The sequence below is a fragment of the Fulmarus glacialis genome, unplaced genomic scaffold (genome assembly GCF_000690835.1).
Source record: "Fulmarus glacialis isolate BGI_N327 unplaced genomic scaffold, ASM69083v1 scaffold9662, whole genome shotgun sequence".
Classification (NCBI taxonomy): Eukaryota; Metazoa; Chordata; class Aves; order Procellariiformes; family Procellariidae; genus Fulmarus; species Fulmarus glacialis.
The window spans coordinates 390-19,683 of record NW_009199774.1 but is presented as its reverse complement, the minus strand read 5'-3'; the positions used below and the strand labels follow the sequence as shown (position 1 = coordinate 19,683).

Below are 19,294 nucleotides of genomic sequence, written 5' to 3'. Positions count from 1 at the left end.
TCAGATGATATAGTAGGAACCAGGTTCAAGGCAATCAAAAAGTGCTGATTCTCAAGAGAAGGCTGGACAGCTTCATGGAAGATAAACCCACTGAAAGTCACTGAATGTACAGAAACAACTAAATATATGGAAATTACTTCACCACAGAGAGTCCTTCACCTGAAAACACTGGAGGCTGGGGGTGCATGAGGAGGAAACACCGGATATCATTACCCTCTTCTTTCACTCTTCCTTGGATACCTGATTTAGATATCTGTTGGTATGCTGTGGGTCTTGGGGGGGGTATGGGGGAATGCTGGCAGTCTTTTACTGTGCGTGAAGAAACTAGTGCAACTGGTTCATTTCAGCTCTTTCACAGCCAGGCAGATGGCAAGGACCATTTCAGATCTGAAGCTCACTTTTGCCTGGTACTCCCCTGGGTCACCACTGACCAGGTACGGGTGCCAGATGTAGGCAACCTGATTTTCACATCATGCTTGTTCTTCTCGATCCACGGACTTTGTGTCTTTCCTCCTTGCTTCCTTCTTCTTCGCCATCAATGGGAAATAGTTTATTGCCAATTTTAGAAGGCAGGGCTGGGAACGGGTGCTGGAAGGGAGCTCCCATCTCCTGGGAGATGCGGTGGGAGCAACCACTTGCACGACCTGACAGGGCCTGTGAAAAACCCTTACAGGTCACTAAAGTCACCCCTTGTTAGCACCAGAGGAAAACCCTCTGCCTTCCTAACAAACTCACCTCGTGGACTGCTTGGAAGCTGGCTTTGTTTGGCTCAAGGATATTAACTGAAGAAACTCACGCACATTTCACCTTGATGGAAGCTTTTGAGAATCATTTTAAGAAAGTTAGTTTCCTACTCTTGTCTTCTGTTGTCTTTCCACCTCTAAACTTTTGTGTGTGACACATCAGGAAACATGAGTCATCTTGATTTATTAATGGCACACCAGTTTGCTGCTTGCAACGATGTCTGAACATGTCATCCCAGAAAATCGAAACAGCCATAAATGAGGTCCTGAACGGAGACTTTCGTCTCCAGAAGGTCCTGGAAATTAGGCAGATGAAGGAGGAATGGCCATGAAGAAACACTTATCAAAAGCCCCCCCAGCTCACCTACAGCTCCAAACTGCACTGCTCTTTAGTATTTTTCTCGTATTGCCACAATTTGCAGTATTTTTTTTTATCACTAAACTATATCGCTGTTCCCATAGCCTCCCAAGCAGATGATTTGATTTCCAACAGAAGAGAGGAGAAACTCCAGGACCAGAGGTGGGGTGAGACCTCTGTGGTTGATGAACCTCTGTTGATTTCCCATCCCTGAACTCTCAGGCATTAAACTGCTCATCGGGTTTTTCTGGCATCTCTTGAGGAAAGACATTTTGCCTTTCCATGTCACTCTGCCCAGGTTAACAGTGGTTAAATATTTACCTGAACTCCTGGGAATTTCTGAAGGCCAGTACTGTGCTGGGGAGCGGTACTGATAAAAGCTGACCTTCGGTGGATGAGGCTGGTCTCCTCTGGATCCCGTTATTGTTGGCAGGAGGAGAAGCCCCTCCAGAAAAGCACTGAGAAGAGACGCCTGGCTGAGGGCATGGGGCAACCCGCTCCACTGCTGCACATGGGGCTCCACGAGCGAGCGCCTACGCAGGACTCCAGCCCCTGGGTTTGCTATCGCAGCTTTCCTTTATGGCCCTCGGCAGAGAAAAAGCGATGCTGAAGCACCCCGTAAATTCTGGGCACTGTCTTGGTGGTTTCTCAGAAAGTTCCCTTATGCAGTGCCTCCAATTCACTTTGGATTTCACTTTGTGGAGTTTCTGAAGGGTGAGATCATCACTTAATGGGCATGATGCCACGCCAGGTAAAAATGTGCTTTCTCCACCTCACTGGCACTTCAGGCCCAAGTTCCTCTTTACTAGAACAGCACTTAAACCCATACAAAACCAAAATTCTTCAAGAGTACTGTGATTTTTTTTGCATGATTGCTTTGATTCTTCAAGCCAAGTCCATTCAAAACTTTTTTGAGATGAGCAGAAAAAAACACTATTTATAGACCTTTGTTCCCCTTCATGTCCTCCAGGTCTGGATCCAGCTCTAGATTAGACACCTGACTTTAAGGAGATGATCCAGTTGTCCCTACCCGCATTTCAGGTGGTACGTATTTCAGGTGGTGTGCATTTGCAGGCAGGTTCCTACCCGCCATCTGCCACTGCAGATGGTTTAGAGTTTTCCACAAGTCCTGTGACGTATCTGCCAGCCCTGCACAAAGGTCTTGGCCAGCCTAGGGCATTTCAAACGGCATGAGGATCCTCTGGTTAGGTAACCGGATCCTGCTCTAGGTGTCTACAATGTAGCTATTAATGTATGAGTGAGGTTGTCTAAGAAATCCTTTATCCAACAAGCCCTGACCCCTGCAGCATCCACCATCCCAGCAACCCATCACCTAAAGAGCCTGCAGCTGAAAGCCTGAGGATCAGCCCAGCTAAGCAAACCCGTGCCTAGAACAAATCACGTTAATTTTTCTTAACTGCATGTTCTTGAAATGTTTAAGTTTACTGTATTGCTAGGCCTTTGTGTTAAATATGGCATGACTCACTGTTCCCTTCAAGGGGTCGGCCAGGCCTTGAGACTACTGCAACTACTAGGTTAATTGATCCTTTAATTTAGAAAGATGATGCTCAAGCTTCTTAGAGCTGGTTGGATCTTCTACCTCAGCTCTCCGCAGAAATGGGGCCATGTAAGGAATGACAAATTCTAAATAACAGTTTGAGGCAATATAAATCGGTACGGTGTTTTAGTTCCTGACAAGAGCAAATCTTCCCAGGATCATTGGTATCTTTCAGGCACCATGCCACTGCTTGCTTCATCGTGGCAAGAGACATGATCTATCTCCTGCCCTTTTCCTCTTCCAGAAATGGAGAGTTTTCCACAAAAACATCTCCTCTGTCCGGCATGGCACAATCCCCTATTCAAACCCCACAAACAGAAGCAACATTGTGGTTGGCTTGGCTGGTTCTTCTGCATGGCATCTTTAGTTTCTTCCAGCCCAAAAGTGCCCAAAGTGCCTCACACCAATTTCTTCCATCTCAACCACAGATTACACACTTGTCAAATTACAGGTGCAGGCTCAGGAGGAGGAGAAAGTGGACTATATTCCTTAACACATGATTCCTCTTTCTTTAAAGTCAGTGTGAGTTTCAGTGGATACGGGACAAGATCCCAGACTGCTTTCACCAAGTAGACAGTACAAAGCACTGTCAAAGCAGATTTGGCTACTCGATGGATTGCTTCACTTGAATATAATTTGATTTCCATTTCAAACTTTTAAAATCAAACCAGTACATATCTTGCGCTTCTTTCATAGCCCCAACTTGTATTCTCCACTTTTTCCTCAGGAGACACTATTTTGCAGCAATTCAGGGCTTCCAATATTGAAGCACCTGTCAAAAGGACTCCTATACTCTGCTGTTGGCTGCAGCGCTTTAGAGCCCTGTATGCAATGAAATTCAGTCTTTACTCACATTTTGGGAGCAATACTGAAGACGACAAGCTCCCTAGCTCCTTTCAACTACTACTTAAAAAAATCCAGCCACGAAGCCAATCCCAAACCAGAATATTTATATCTAAAATGCATGGAAAAAATAAGTTCAGAGTCCCATCTAGAGTATATACTTGGAGACCACATAGAAAAAGCCCTAAAATCAACGTTGAAGTAATTCAGACAGCCCCATGTAAGAAGGTCGTCTTACATGATGGTTCCAACAACGTTGCCTGGATTAGAAAGCTTATTCCGGTCGTTACTGCAAGCTTTGGAGTCTAAGATTTTCTATGGTCAGAGACATTGTTCCCTTTTGATAAAGTATTGATAACATGTGTCCTCTTTTTTTCTTTTCCTAACACCATTTTGAAAAATTATTTTAGTTTTATTTACACATTTTGCACCATTTCCTAAATCAGTCTGTAATTGACCACAAGCATTTAAAAAAAGGGGGCCAGGGGCTTTGGAATCTAAAAACACAAGGAATTACTTTAAAGCAATTTAGAAGATTGGATTTAAATCCACAAAATAAAACTCAACATCTTACACGCACTCAGCAAATCTTATCCAAAAGGCTTTGTAAGCTAGAAGATAAAGGCTCCAAAATGTATCATAAGCTCCAGCCAAATTCAAGCCACCTGCTCCATACAGCAATAGATATGGAAGGAGGACCCCAGGCAGGCTGCAGTTCTTGTTTCAAACTCTCAACTTTTCCAGAATCCACTGAATCTAAGCCCAGAACTGCTATATCTAGGAAAAGCAGACAGTGAGACAGAGGCATAGTCATGGTCAGGGTGTTGTAGCATAAATGCTCCAGGACCACGTCAGTGCCTTTTAGTCCCTAATAAACCCATATGGGGCCAAGGCAAGTCCACAATGTGAGCTCAAAAGAGCTAAAGACTTTAGCACTCAAACGTCTGCCTTCTCACCATACTCCGATATGACAGAGGATACTGCCCTAACTACGCAGGAAGGTCTTGCAGCTATGGCACTGAAGATCTGGAGCTCAGCACCAGAAATAGCCTTTACCTCTAGGAGAAAGCCACCAATTGCTTCTTATGTGGGTTTTCAGTGAAGCCTTTTTACTTAGGACTCATACGAGCCCATACCATGTTTTATGTGCCACAAGATGCACATTCATTAACCTGTCACTTCAGCATCAATTTAGGCACAGAGAAAGCATTAGTGCTGCAAAGCAGAGGACACAATGCTGCTATCACGTACAATGCTGTTTTCTCAAGCATTTCTGTAAGAAGCATTTCTGTTGGCAATTCTCACAAGTAAAAAGCTAAGTAAGACATGGTATAGATTTCAGCTCACAGACTAAGATACTTCAATTCAGATGTCAACAAGCAGCTATCTATAAAGATCAGTGTCTTGAGTTTTCATAAGTCAGTGGCAATCTAGAGCCCAAACAAGGTGTCTAGCTCCTTCTTGGACACCTTAGTGTGCCTAAGACATCTGCAGAGGACCATTGTTTGGTCAGCTGAATTGCTCTCTATCCTCTTTTGTTTGCACTGCCTAGAAGTGTGATTCAGCTGCCCATCCTGTAACACTTAGTGCCACCTGAAATGCCTGCGTGGTCTCCAGCTGCCCTTGGAGAAGGTGATGTTTCACTGATGAACAGCAGGTTTCCTGCTCTTCCTGGTCTTGTGCCCTATCTCTCAGATCCTCTTTGGCATCTCATATGGTAACAGGCACCTACTTCAGGCAGTTGAATTGCTCCCATAAGGTAGGTATCCCAGTCTGACTGCTGATTCCCACCCAGGGGTGGAACTGCCAGTGACCCAGCCAGCTTTATCTCTTAACTTTCTGGGCTTGAGGGTGGAAAAAAGAAAAAACTTGGGTTTTTTTTCTTTTAGTGGTTTCCCTTATTAGAAAAAGGCATGTTACACTAACTGAAAGCACATTTCTAAGATGTTGAATAGGAGAATACCACATTCGAATATCTGCTTGGTGCCGGTGATCTCCTAGGGTAGACAGAGATGAACCTCTTGCTGAAAGCACAGGACAAGTCTGCAACAACCTCTATTCTGCTCTTGGAGTCCCAAATTGCTCTGAATCCTCATTTAGCTAGATTGAGAAATTGCCTCCCCTCCCTCCATCCATTGTCTGCCTGTACCACTGCCCACAAGGACTGCCTGCATCTTTCCAAAAAAAAAAGAAAAGAAAATTCCCTAGGATCTATAGAAGAAGGGACAAGATACTGCCCCTGATAAGTACTGAGAGCAAACATTAACACTGCAATAGTCACGTTCCCAGCTCGGTAGTTGTGGGGTTGAGATCGACCCTGGACACTGTTGATGTGTATGTTAATGTTTAAAGATACATGTGGACTTCGGAGCAGGTTAGAGTACACAATTAGCCCTGGGCAAGCCTGAGATCTCTCCATTTCAAAACATAGGAAATGCTGTAAATACCATAGCAAATGCAATTACCAGAGCGTGATAAACACCACTTTGTTAGCAGGAACCACAGGAGGCTTCTCCCATTTCAGACATTTCTGACAATGAGGAGGAACGAGAGGTCGATCCTGAAGTCTGAACACAGAACAGGCAGGCAAGTGCCTCAGGGATGCCTCCAGTCTGGGATTTTGTTTTTAGCTCTTCTCTGTCCTAACGCTGTGATGGAGGGAGCCTGCTCCTTCACATCCTCAACATCTGTAATGTGTTTCTGGAGCAACAACCGTCCGTAAGGAGCGGGATGCATTCCAGCGGCTCCAGAGTGCCACTGACTTGGAAGCGCCAGGACATTTCCCGACAGTATTTCAGCTGCTTCTAGACATGGGTTAAATATAGGAGGGTTTTGTCACTGGATGTGGGTTTGAGCCATTTTTATTGCAGCAGGAAAGATTTGAGCATAAAATATTATTTCCAGGAAACATTTAATCTACAGTTTCGCACCTTTGGGAAAAGAACCAAGAATCACATTTGTTCCCCTGCCCTTTGAAATCGAGACTTAAGAAAACACAGGCTCAATTAGGATTTCAAGGGACAGATTATGAAGTGTCCACTGAACTCAGACAAAATGTAAACCATGTAAAGGGCAGAAACCCAGCCATCAATGGTAGCAACAACCCATCCCTGGGGTCTTCTTAAAACTGTTCATTTCCAATCCATGGGCTTTTCCCAACATCAGCATTCATGTCCAGCATGGCTGTAGCTGTCTGAAAGTCCCGGGGAACTTGCAAGTCATTTTTAGAAAAATTCACCTCCAGGTTGTCCTTTCGAATCCAGCTGATGGAGGTGGGCTGTGGATGCCACCTGGTACCTCCTGGAGTTGCTCAGCCACAGCGTGGGGGATCTAAACCCTCTCCAGAGGGAGCAAGTCACTGCTGTCACCACAGCCATCCAGTTTGAGGAATGAGAAACAGACAGGGACAGAGTACTCTGAAAACCCTGTATAATCCCTCCCAGAGACACGTCATGACCTGTGCGATGGCCTCCAGAGGCAGACAGCAAAAGGGGAGTGTCTTTTACTGACTAAGAGACCCACCTCAATCTCCCAGCTTGACCCAAGCGATGGAGATTTCACCACATCAGTTGGCTACATATTTTGGTGGATTATTTCCTCATTTCCTATTTCCATGTTATTTTAATTTTCTCTCATTTACATATGTTATTTTTTCTTTGTCTCTACTTACAGATACCTCCCCAACAGAGGTACTTACAGACCAAGAATAAGCTGCCTGTTTCCTTCCCACAGATAAGCCACGTACAGAGAGATTCTCACTTTAAGGCATCTTATACAGACTGTGAATAATCTCTCTCCCACCCATCTGAGACCTCAGAGCATTTTTAAAGCATAGGCTGGCATCTGGCAGAGTTCCCCCATGGCTACTGTGGCTAAGCCCCTTCCTCATTATCCCTCCTTCCACACCCCAAGATAATACTTTTAAGGTGGAAAAGAGCTTTCCTGCTCTGCAATGAAATGGAAGATTTCGAGTGGACGTGGCTGCTATGTTCATGCTTCAAAGGCTCTGAAACAGGACTTCTTTACTCATGTAACGGAAATGGGGACTTACAGCATCTGAATTTCTATTCCTCTCCTCAGCCAACATCAGTACAAGTTGTTCCTCCATTTTGACTTTCCTTCCTTTCTCTCCCCGACTACCATCCAGTTATGCAAATAACTGAATTTTTTCTACAATAAAACATATAATCAAAAACATCCAGAAGAACATAATTGTGTTCAGAGCCTGTCTAAAGGAAAGACAAAAAGCAAGCCAAACAAATGAACGTGCTCTAAAACGGGTTTACAGTGAAGACAAATGGAGGTGATAAACTCATTGTGTTTTGAGGCAATGAAGAGGACACACGTCACCGTCTACCTGAAGAAGGAAGCCAGGCTTCGTACCACCAACATGCTTTGGTTTGAACAACCAGCCAAACCCCAGTTGCTCATGTGTCACCCATCTGAACATATCTCCTTATTCAAAGTATGGCACTGCCTGTGCAACAAGGCTGGAAGACACAGAGGGGGAAGGGTACAGGATTTATACAAATAAGTTTACAGACAGAAAAAGTGTTCAGACAGTTGTTTCTAATCCCGTTGAGGATAAATCCTGGGTCAAAGACAATTGTCTCCACTAGACTAGGATACAGAGCCTAAATTGTCTGCCTCGCTTTTACCACCCACAGAATGGGAATAGTTCTCCTGCTACCCCTGCATGGTGATAAAGATGAGTCAGTTTGAGGATGACAGTACTAAGTACTAGCTTGCATTTTAGTCCCACATCTTGTGTCAATGTCAAACACTGTATTGACATTCCCCTTTGCAGTAGCTAGTACTTCTGCTGGTTCCCACTGACCAAGGAAATGCAAAAATACTGCAGAACAAGTCCATTAAGCGCTTTCAGATCTCAGGAAATATTCTTTTGCTTGCTTGCTCTTAATTTTTTTGGGCAGAAATTCAGACCTGGCTTTCTAGCCATATTATTTCCCCTTTGCATTATAACAGTGTCATGGAAACTTGCTTCTCCCTCAGTATATTTTTCCCTACTGTCATTCACTTTACAGATAACTGGACTAACAGTTGTAGCAGCATTCTTCCAAAAAAAAAAAACCCTGCAAATTGGGGCAGCAAAAGGAGGTAGTCACTGCATCAGCTGCCAGAGACACCTGCAACGATTTGAGCAGCAACCAGCTGTAATTGGTCACACTGAAACTTCATACGCCCAGTCCCTCCAAACCGGCCGCTCTGGTTTGTCACTTTGCATTAGCTGCTGCGAGGGGCTGCGTGCTTCCAGGGCCGGCGGCGGAGCCAAGCCTGGCACCGCGTGGCCGCTCCTGGCCAAGCACAACGGGGCAAGGGCACTTCTCCGGGGGAATCTGGAAAGGCACTTGGCTGGCGAAGGCAGGACAGGCTTTAAAAGGCTCCGTCTGCAGCTTCCATTAGGGATTCGAACTACTGCTGCCTCGGAGCCAACTTGGCTTGCCGTTTGTGAAAATAAACATCAAAATGCATGGGCTGGGAGAAAATATGTCCCAAATTGAAAGATCTCATCTCCCTTCAAGCCGCAATGGCTGATTCGGTTACAGGCAGCATTACAGGTGTCCCGTTTGCCAGCTGCCAGCTGGATTTTGGTGGCTGCTGATTTTAATAAAAGTTTTGCTCCATCTTTTTCTGTATCTATCTCACAGGTGGGTCAGGAGAGAGAGAGAAGTGGAAAGAAAAGACTTTTCCCTGGATTCAAGGTTGACTGAGGCCAGCAGCTAAACCAAAGACCAGCTCTGCCCACAGTGCCTGTAGGAGCAGCGTGTGCATCAAGGACAGACCTTGGCCCAGGTCTCTTGGTCCACATGAATCACGCTTCTCAACTGCTGAACAACACGAAGCATGGATTTACACACAGAAAAACACCTAACACATCTACAGACTCACAGATTTACAGAGGGGGCTGGATGGCTTCCATAATTGGGCTGAACAACACAGAATTTGGGGACCTCCCTCATTCATTTTGGCTGCTCTTGGCCCAGCAGACTTGCCTGAGACTCACTCTGAATGTATTCTCCAAAATGGCCAGCCCAGACCAAGGTCTAGGAGAATTCAAGCAGTTGAAGAGCCAGATGCACCTAGCTCAGATGTTTGCTTCTCCCTCCTGTTCCCAACCCAACCAAAAGCACTGAAATAGCCCCAGGGGGTTACTGTGAGCGGGCTGCCAGGAGTCATATCTGAGCATCTTCCAGTAGCTCTCAGGCTAAATCAGTACCTCCACTTTCTAAGTTTGAAAAATCATGGGACAAGTATGAATAATAAGCATGACTGGATCAAAAAACACCCATGATCTGCTTCTTTGGAGTGCATGTTTTGTTTTGCCTTGGGTTAGTAAGATAATATATCCACCTTACAGGAAGACCAGCCTCAACCCTCCTTCTTGGAGGCCAGGTCCCAGATAGCCGAGGGAGCACCTTGAGTACAGGAACCTCTGTCAAGGAAGGTGATTTGGCCTTGGACATAAGCGCTTTCAAGCATGTGTTGCTCCGCACCGCTTCAGTTCCCAGCTCCAGTAACCGCCCAGGTCCCCACCAGCTGCCTCCCTCACTGACCAGTGCTTTCACCCTTCCCAGTCTACATGCGGTGGGACATCCTCCCTCACTTTCCCACGCTGGGAAGGCCATGAACAGGAAGGCAGGGTAGAAAAGCAGAGGAATGACTGAAACGCTCACACACAGGGAAGGAGACAAGGGATCAAAGTCTGCCTTGGCCTCCTCATGTCTTCTGATTGCTGCTTCTCCCATGACTGTGTCATCTCCAGAGGGTATGGACGAGAGGTCCGCCTCTGGTTACTGCTGCAATTCCCAGCCCTCCTTCACATAAGGATGCTCACGGGGGTAGCTTCAAACTTTCCATTGCCCTGGCCAGGTAGCTGCATCTTTCTAACATGACTGGGAAACACATTGCTTCAGCCCTTGGCTAAGAGTCAGCAGATGGGGGCTTGCAAAAAAATCTTTGTCCAGGTAAGCAAGCACTGCGGCAGGATCCGTGCTCAGCAGCACCACCGCCGGTCTTTCAACCACCTGGGGCTGGGAACCCCAAGGGTACAGCACCCCTCCAGGCAGCCTTGGATCTGAAACACAGGAGGAACAACAGGGTCCCTTCAGCCCCATCTTTGTGTCTCTCAATGTGCAGAGCTCAGCCCACAACCACCAACCACCTCTGTGGCCACCAGCAGTTTCCCACCCCTGTGGCGGTGGAAGAAGCCAGATGGAGAGCCAAAAAGGTGTCCTGGGGCTGGGGTCAGATGCCTGCTCACCACCAAGTTCATGTACAGCAGCAGATAGCCTCATGTCACGAAATCCAGAATGTTTCAGTGAATTTGGCGGAACTTCTTTAAAGTGCGGCTCTGGATAATTAAAAGCAGTCTGGAGCCATGTGGGTCTTCATTCATTGCCAATTCCTGGAAGGACTGCCGTTCGCCCTTCGGAGGAGGCAGCCATGTACATACACACACATACCCATGGCTGTCTAGGCATTTCCTTGCTCGGCAGGCTGGAAACCGGGTATTTTTAAGGATATCATGTACTTGGATGTGCCTTAGATATAGTCAGAGAGCGCTGTGCTCTGGAGTAATCTGCATCGCTTGACAGGGAGCAAGTTGGTCCCGACTCATTCACCAGAAACTGGGACACAAATCTGGGACTCCCTTCACCTCGTCCTGCACCCGCATTGGTACCAGGAGGGCACAAATTGGGGGCCTCACCTTGGCAGCTCCCCACCGGTCACGACTGCCAGTGGGGACAAGAGTGCAGGGTGGGGAAAAACTCCTCATTCCACCCCAAATTCAGACTGTTCACGACTGACATCAAATTCAAGGCTTCCATGCTACTTCAGGTCAACCCTCCTGCATTGTATATGGCAGTCAGCCAACCTGCCTCGCAATACAGAATCACGGTCCCTCTAAGAGACACCCTAAAAACAGAGAAATTTCCCCATTTCCCTCCTGGGAAATGCTCAGAACACCTTCTGGGTGCTATAAATATAAGAAAGACCATATGCAATGGAAACACCCCATGGATAAGACTATTTTGAACTCCTCCGTGTTCTTTTATTCTGTATTTTAGCAGCCTGTGTGCATGTGGGAAGACAGAAAACTGATAGGGAGATGCCAATCAGACCTCTAAGAGTCCCCTAAGAGCCTGGGTGGGAAGATTTGGAAATGAGTCAATGCCATTTCTATGCCAAAATACTCTTGGGGATGTTACCCAAACGTATCAGCTGTCTCGTGGTCTCCCCTCATCCCAGACACTTGTCAGCAGTTCTCCGTTTCATCTAATATTGCTTACATGTATTCAAATTAAACACAGATCGTAGGGAGGGGGGTACGCTCTGGGTGGGTTTCTGGGAGAAAAACAAAAGCGCTGTAAATCACTATTAAAACAACCCAGAAGCAATGCACACTTTCTATCATGCTATTAGGCTAATGGAGCAACAACTCTTCTAACAAATGGCAGGGCAAGAAACTGAATGTAAAACAAGATTTTCAAACCTCTAGATATTGGAACTTACTTTCATCTATTTCAAGGTCTTTTTGCCTTGCCCTTGCCACGTAGCAGTGTTTTGAACTGAGAATATTTTCTATTTCTCTAGTGCCTTAGGACCAGAGAAGGGAGGATCCTTTATGCAGCTCATGCCACAAGGAAACACAAAAGGCCAGTACACGGGAATTAAAGAAAACTGTCTTAACCAAGCCAGGCTGCTGCCTGCTCTTTTCCAGACCAGTCCTTCCCCTAAAACTGCTGGCTCTGGACTCCACAACTGGCGTTTTCCAGTCCTGCGATTCCTCTCCCAGCACTCGGAGCAGAGCGGGAATTCCTCAAGAGAAGAAGTGCTTAACTTTTAAATGAGAAAAACCAAACTGCTTTTTCATTTTATCTCGGTGGACACCGTGGAAGAAATTTCAGCTAAAATCCATTACAGTTATCAGCTGTGTTTTCTAGTGGCCAGGCTTTGCATGATTCATATAGCAGAGTTCCTTCAGCATCACCGATGTCCACCTCAGTCACAGCAGAAAGAGCTCTGGTCCCTGCATCCAAGGCAGCTCGGGCTCTCTCCGGAGATGCCACAGGCATCTCTCCGTCAGGTATCTAGCCATGATACTATTTAATCACTGTCCAGACTCAAAATCAGGGCAGTCAGAAAAATTATGGGGACTTCCCCAACTTTCCTTCTTTTCCCCTCTCCGGGGGCACGTTGCTTGGGGAGATGGATCAAAACAGGTCCCCATGGCAAACGTCACATGAGCAAGCCCTTCTCTGGTAGCCCCAAAGAGCTGTTGTGTAAGTGGTTATTTCTCCGTGATTTAAGCCCTCGTGGTCCTGTGAAGTGTCGCTGAATGAGACCCGCTCCATCCACCCAGTTGAGAGCATCAGGGAAGAGACAGGCTGGGGCCATTGCTAAGCAAATGTGCTGCTGCCCGCAGATGGGTTCAGGCAATGATCCGACCCAGTGGCTCCCAGTTCATGCACACAGGCGTTGCTAAAATATAAATAGCTCTGAAACTATTTCCTCTACTTCTGCAGAGAAAGAATGCCATTTAATTTAATTTTTGCTTTGCATAATAATGGCAAGGCCATTTATGCAATTACATTGCTTTTCTTATCCGGTTCCCTTTTCAGCTGCTCCAAAGCCTTGCAGGTGTACTAATCAGGCTGTTACAGCAGCCAAAGTGCCACCGGAGAAGAGGACCCAGGCCCAAAGATGTTAAGCAGATATTTGTAGACTGCCCTGCTAACCCACTAATTACCTTCCTTTTTATTTGGGACATTGACTACTCTCATAAAAGCTTTATTATTACCCAGATAAATCTCTGGAGGTCTCTCAGAAGGCAAGTCAGTTCATCTAAATCAATTGAAGTAACAGCGCGGTTGTGGCTCTGATGCTTGAGAGGAGGAGAGGCAATGCAGGGAGAGAGGCTTAATAAAAGACATAATCTCCTCCTGCAACCTCGCCAAGCTTAACTGAAGTTATTGGACTCCTTAATTTTCATGGGGTTTATCACAGTGCTAGTGCTCTCACAGTTGCTCACGATCCGTTTGACACGCTGCTGGTAATTCCCTCGTTATGATGCACACGGGGTCATTTTGCAACTCTCCCGCATGAAAAAAAAGGGGAGGGAGGTTCCCTGTAAAAGAAGCACCGCATGGCCCCAGGTCATGAGCACCTCCGCAGCTCACAGCAACCTGGAACTGAGGCCAAAAGACCACATTTCCTTATCAACCTGTTGACAAAACCAGGAGTTAAAACCCCTCTGAATAATAAACAACAAGCACTGTTAGGCGCTTCTATAGACCTTATTATCACCAGACCTCGAGTCACTTCGGTGTAATCTCTCATGTGCAGACAAGGCAACGAGGTCTTATTTACGAGATCGCACCACCCTGCAGAAGGCCAAATCAGGAGGAGAAATTACAGCCTCTAGATTTGCACTAAAATGGTAAAACTCTGCAGGGGAGCAAGATTTCAATCCCAACACACTGCATCACCCCCAGGCTTAGCAGCAGGCAGTGTGAGGGGGGGAAACCGCAGCGACGATTCCCACCTCCCAGCTTGAGCAAGCAGAAATCAACCCCCTGAGTGTAGAAAAGTGTCATCTAGCACTTAGCCATATGAAAAATTTGTTGTGAGAAAGAGGCACTGGCACGTACAGATGCTCTCCAGGCCTTTAGGATTTTCCCATTCCCCCTTTCCATCCCTGGAGGAGGATGCTGGCTACACCACCAAATGCTCATCCCCATCTCCCAAAAAACAGTCTGACCCCTCAGATTCCTTTTAAGCAAGGAAAGGCTGCTCCCTAAAAGCATCAATAATGCAACATCAGCTGCACCGGAGAATAACTGGGTAGCACGCAGGGGTTTATGAGCAATTTTAGGGGCACTGAGGGAAGCAGGGGGTAAAGGAAAAGAGGTGTCTGGGGTGGTTTCCCGAGTCGGGGTGACCCAGAGGCTGCACGCCGGCCGGCGCGGGACGGCCTGGTGTGCCCGTATAAGAGGCTGTCAGACCTTGCAAACTCTTTCATACGTCTGCGGGTCTTCCCTCAAGGGGTCAACATGAGACTTGGGTAAAAACATGGAGCTTTTAAGAATTGTAATTAGGTTTTTATTGCTTCTTAATTGTTCCTTTCTTTAATAAAAGCACCTTATTAAAAGAAACTGCTGTGACTGCAAGATTCCTTGGATAGGCAAATACTGCAATTCTCCCAGGGGCAGAGGGTGGGAAGAATCGACTAAAACTGTAACTCCGAAGCGGAAAAAGGAGTGTTCCTGTGTTATTATCTCCACCAACATCAGCTCTGGGGCTGGGCCAAGCCTGGGACCCAGGTACCTGCAACGTGCTGCAAGAAGGGGCCTCTCACTCTGCAAGAAGTTGCAGCCGCTCGTTACAAACCCAGCTCCAACCCCAAGCCTGGTGGGAACTTGGGGTTTTAGCAACAACCACGTGGAAACCACTGCGACAGTGAGCCAGAGTAAAGCAGGAGGTCTGCAAACATCAGTGAGGGGCTGTGAGAAAAGTCAGGATGGAACCCGATTAATTACTGCCTCTGCAAACCTGGAAGCCAAAATGCAAGTGCCTAAAGAAACGACAGCTGGAGCTACCGTTGCTCTCCAGAGTGGCCAGAACAAGCACCTGAGTGAATTTATGAGACTGTGGGGTTATTGGAAAACTATGGAAAGCAGCGCCTGGCCCTCAGCCCAGACAGCAAGGGGCTTAAAAATGCAGCTGGAATTAGCTTCCAGCGACAGCAGCAGGCCCAGGATGAGGAATGTGTTATCCTCAATGAGATGTGCCTTGGATCTGGCCTCCTTTCACCATGCGCCATGGGGCTTTCCGAAAATTAAAAGGGTTTTCCTGCAATGGAAAAGGCAGGTTGTGCATCAAGAAGTTCCTGCACATCTCTTTGCTCTCTTTTGCATCATCAGACACATTTGCTGGGAGGAGGAGAAGGAGCTGTCACCCATTGGGACAGCCCAGACAAGGCTGCCTGCATGCAAGGAGCACTGCAGAGAGCAGAGGGTGAGCAGGAGGATAGCATGTCAGAGGTCACCTTTGGGTCCCCTGCTCCGCGTCCAGCTCAGGCACACCCCACAGAAGGGACCTCTCGCTGGGAGCAGCGTTACATGAGGCAGAAGACTTTCACCCATCACGGGGCTCCCTCACCTTCTGGCTGAGCACCCCTGAGCTACAAACGCTAATTATTCATTGCAATTGCACATGCTTCCAGCACCGAATTCTCCCTTAAAATGTCCACCCCAGAAATATATCAAGAGTAGGGCACAGGGCCATAAGCAAAAACAGGGATTCAAAAAGTCTTTTGGAGTACAGGATCCAGCTGTAAACAGGAGATTTTATCACTCCTTTATTCCAAAGCCAGTGCTTTTTGACAGAGCCACTTTTTAAGATGTCCCTGCACATAGCTGTCCCAAGACTGGAGGCAGAGCCTTAGCTACTAACTCCTGGCACCAGACCTTCGCCCCAGCTGCCTCCTGCTCTGAGGATCTCAGCGTCTCCATCTCTTCCCTCTGACTGCACAAGACACCCATGATGGATTTTAACTAGCAATTTCTGACAGTACGCAGCAACTAGTGAGACCCCTGACTCCTCACTGCAGCGTGAGCCTCATCAGAAGACGCTTTTCTCTCTGTCCGGGTTCTTTACAGCTTGACACCATTGCAGATGTCCCCAGGCTCCCTAAGAGCCTCTCTTCCAAAAAACTTCAAGAATAATGCTCCGAGTAATGCTCACTTTCCATGCCACAAAGCCAGCACACGCCGCAGTTTCGTCTCAGGAGCCAGCATGGGACAGCTCGATCAAATGCATTCGGAAATGAAAATTGTTCGCACCGTCGTGGGATGTGAGCAGACACGGTGGCAATTGGGAAAGTCACCATTGGACGTGACAAGGCAAAGAGAGGAGCAAAACACTAACGAAAGCTGCACCCTGGACGTGGGCACCTGCGTTGGGAAGAGCTGGCGAACAAATTCCTAATACCATGGCAGCCAGAAACGCCATCCCCTTCCCAGGCTGGGGCACGCAGGCGCCAGGAGCCGGCGCTCGGCTGGGCAAACACAGATGCAGGAGCTGAATGGGAGCACAGTCAGCCCGAACTATTTTTAACTGGTGCAGAGGAAGCTTTTACTTTTCATTACGAAGGAGAGACAAAGTGTCCGTCAGTTGCGCTGAATTTATTCACTCGACGGGTGGGTGTTGAAGTATGTAAAGCCCCCAGCCCTGCTCTGTGCGACCAGCAGCTCTAATCCCCCCTAATCTGCTCACAGCTGCGTGGGGTCAAAGAGCACAACAGCTGAAATGCACTTTTGGTACATATGCTTTTGGTTGCCCCAACATACCCGAGGGGTTTCTGCCTTGTGATTTCCATTAAAGCTAACCAGCGAGATTCACTACTGGCATAAACGAGCACCAACCCATCAAGATCCCCCACGTTTAGCTCAGCACAGTTAAATGAACAGTGCAGAGGCATCACAAGCAGACACTGGGAGTTGGATCTGGTGGTCCCCCAACACCACTTTGCTCCCCTGGAGCAAAATCTGTGGATTTGGCTGCGGCAGTGCCTTTACTTGCCAAATACGTTGCTTGGGGCACTGGGGAGCCTGCGGGCTGGCAGGGAGGAGGCAGGGCTGGGACTGGGGCTCTATGCCTCCCCCATCTTGCCCAGCCAGCGTTACAGCTCTGGGAACTAACTGTAAGATAATTAATTTTCTCTTAAATTTTTTCTGCTATCCCCAAATATATATTTAAATGTCACCTTTCCCCACTCCCTCCCCAAAATATCAGTGCGAAAACGCTCGCTCACGGGACATCCCAAGGAGCGGGGTTGTGTCACTGGCCAGACGGCCACGCAGCAGCTCAAAGTTTGTATTCTGGCAGTTGGCCAGCTGGTGAAGGGAAAGGGCTCGGCCAGCTACTGAGCTCCCTCCATCCATCTCCCAAACAAGCCACTAGTGCATCTGCTGCCGTACGCAAATATTGTGCCTTGGATGAATCCACAGACGACGCAAGCAATGACACGTCCTGCCCATCCCGACCTAAAGAGACGCTTAAAATGTTCTCGGCTACCAGTGGAAACCACTAGCCTCATAAAACAAGGTTTGGCACTAAAACAGCTCTCCAAGTTCCACTTTTGCAAATGTATATGCACATCCAGAACATGCACATGCATAACTGCAAGTTGCTTCCTGCCAAGGAAGTATTTATCAAAAACCTGCAATTATTACACACACTACAGCCCCATACAGGGGCTCAGAAGCCACTAACAATGGGCATCGTTGGACCTTCCATACGAAAAACGTACTTTCTTAAGGGAGGATTGCCTAGAGGGTGAACTACTTGCTGTGGCCTCCCTTGAGAGGAGAAAGAGGCATTTCATTCAGCTTGTTCAGAAGTAGGTGCCAGCGACGCTCAGATGAACCATGCCCTCATCGCTCAGACGAACCGTGCCCTCAAGAGTCTATTTTTCCCCAGCTGCTACAAAGGCAGCTTAGGGCAATTAGTTCAGAAGTAGATGTTTATGCTGTTGTGTGGAGTTAGGCAAGAATAATCCCTTACAGTCTGTCATGGTCCAGGCACTGCTCTCGCTACATGAGATGAACACTGAAGTAAAAAAGCAAAGCTCTGCTCCGGAACATTTCTGCTGAAGTTAAAGTATAGGGTCTAGAGATAGCAAACCCAGGAACGGCCTGGGTGGAGTAGGACAGGATCGCAAGCAATACTGGTTTCCAACCTATTGCTCATGAACAGTTTCATACCAAGCTTCGCTCAGGTCCACGGGAAGCTAAAGAGCTAACGCAGAGGTCAGCTTTGAAAACAGAGTTTAACATCTCCCCACCAGTGTGTTACTTTCCAGTGATACCACCAAAGGACCAGGAAAATCAGGGACCTGCTGCTCTGCATTCAAATATATATATGTTTGCAAATGATACGGGAATGCCTGTGGCCACTTAGAAAACAAGCACTGGAGAGCAAATAAATCCCTTACCCTGTTGTCCTCTTGAATCTCCCAGTCACTGGAGAAGCTCAACACATGCTGCGCCTGAGAGCAGTTAGAAAACTGGAAAAGGCTGGCAAACATCCTCCTGTTCTCCTGGGTGTCCGGGAAAATCGCCTCCTGGAAGTTGACTCCGTGGGGCAGGAGGATGTAGTTCTCATCCATTCTGAAACACAAATCGCACGGGCAGCCCGCTGTGAGGCTGAAAGGCTTTCTTTCCCACAGAAGTCACCCATCGTACTTCAGCCTGGCTCAACAAGTGCCACCAAAGTCACACTGACAGACTTTTAGCCATCACGTGGCTTTCAGCTCTCCTGGCACTTAGTTGCCAAGACGGCAATTTCCACCACGGAGGACTGGACCAGGCAGCAGCAAGGACCTAACAGGCTCCTACCACCCTGCAGACATCAATGAACCCCCATGAATGAGGCAAATCTGTATTTTGGCCCATGGTTCCTTCTGAATTTGCATCGCTTTGCCCTTGATCCCAGAGTTTAAGTACTCCTTCAAACAGCCAATAAATAACTTGTGTAAAACGTGTTTAAAGATTGCTACAGACTAAGCACTAAACAGCATCAAACTGTTTCATTGTGCACCCACTGTAGGAATATACCAAGTATTTCAAAACAAGCCACTGAGTAGTATTTCGCAAACGCTCTTGGATTGAAAGGTCACGGCGATGGCTCTGTTCCCACATTGTGGTTTATTTTCTTATGCTTTCAATGAGCCCAAAGTCAGGATTTGGCTGGTACTCGGGAGAGCCG

General features: G+C 47.3%; 1 protein-coding gene across 1 annotated transcript in view; it reads right to left on the bottom strand.

Annotated features, from left to right (window-relative positions):
* Positions 1-18,695, bottom strand: part of CCDC3 (coiled-coil domain containing 3) — a 39,459-nt gene extending 20,764 nt beyond the window's left edge. The window contains exon 1 of the mRNA XM_009573363.1: positions 18,522-18,695. Within this exon, the coding sequence (XP_009571658.1) occupies positions 18,522-18,695 (174 nt within the window). The remainder of the gene's footprint in view (positions 1-18,521) is intronic.
* Between the last annotated feature and the right edge of the window lie 599 nt (positions 18,696-19,294).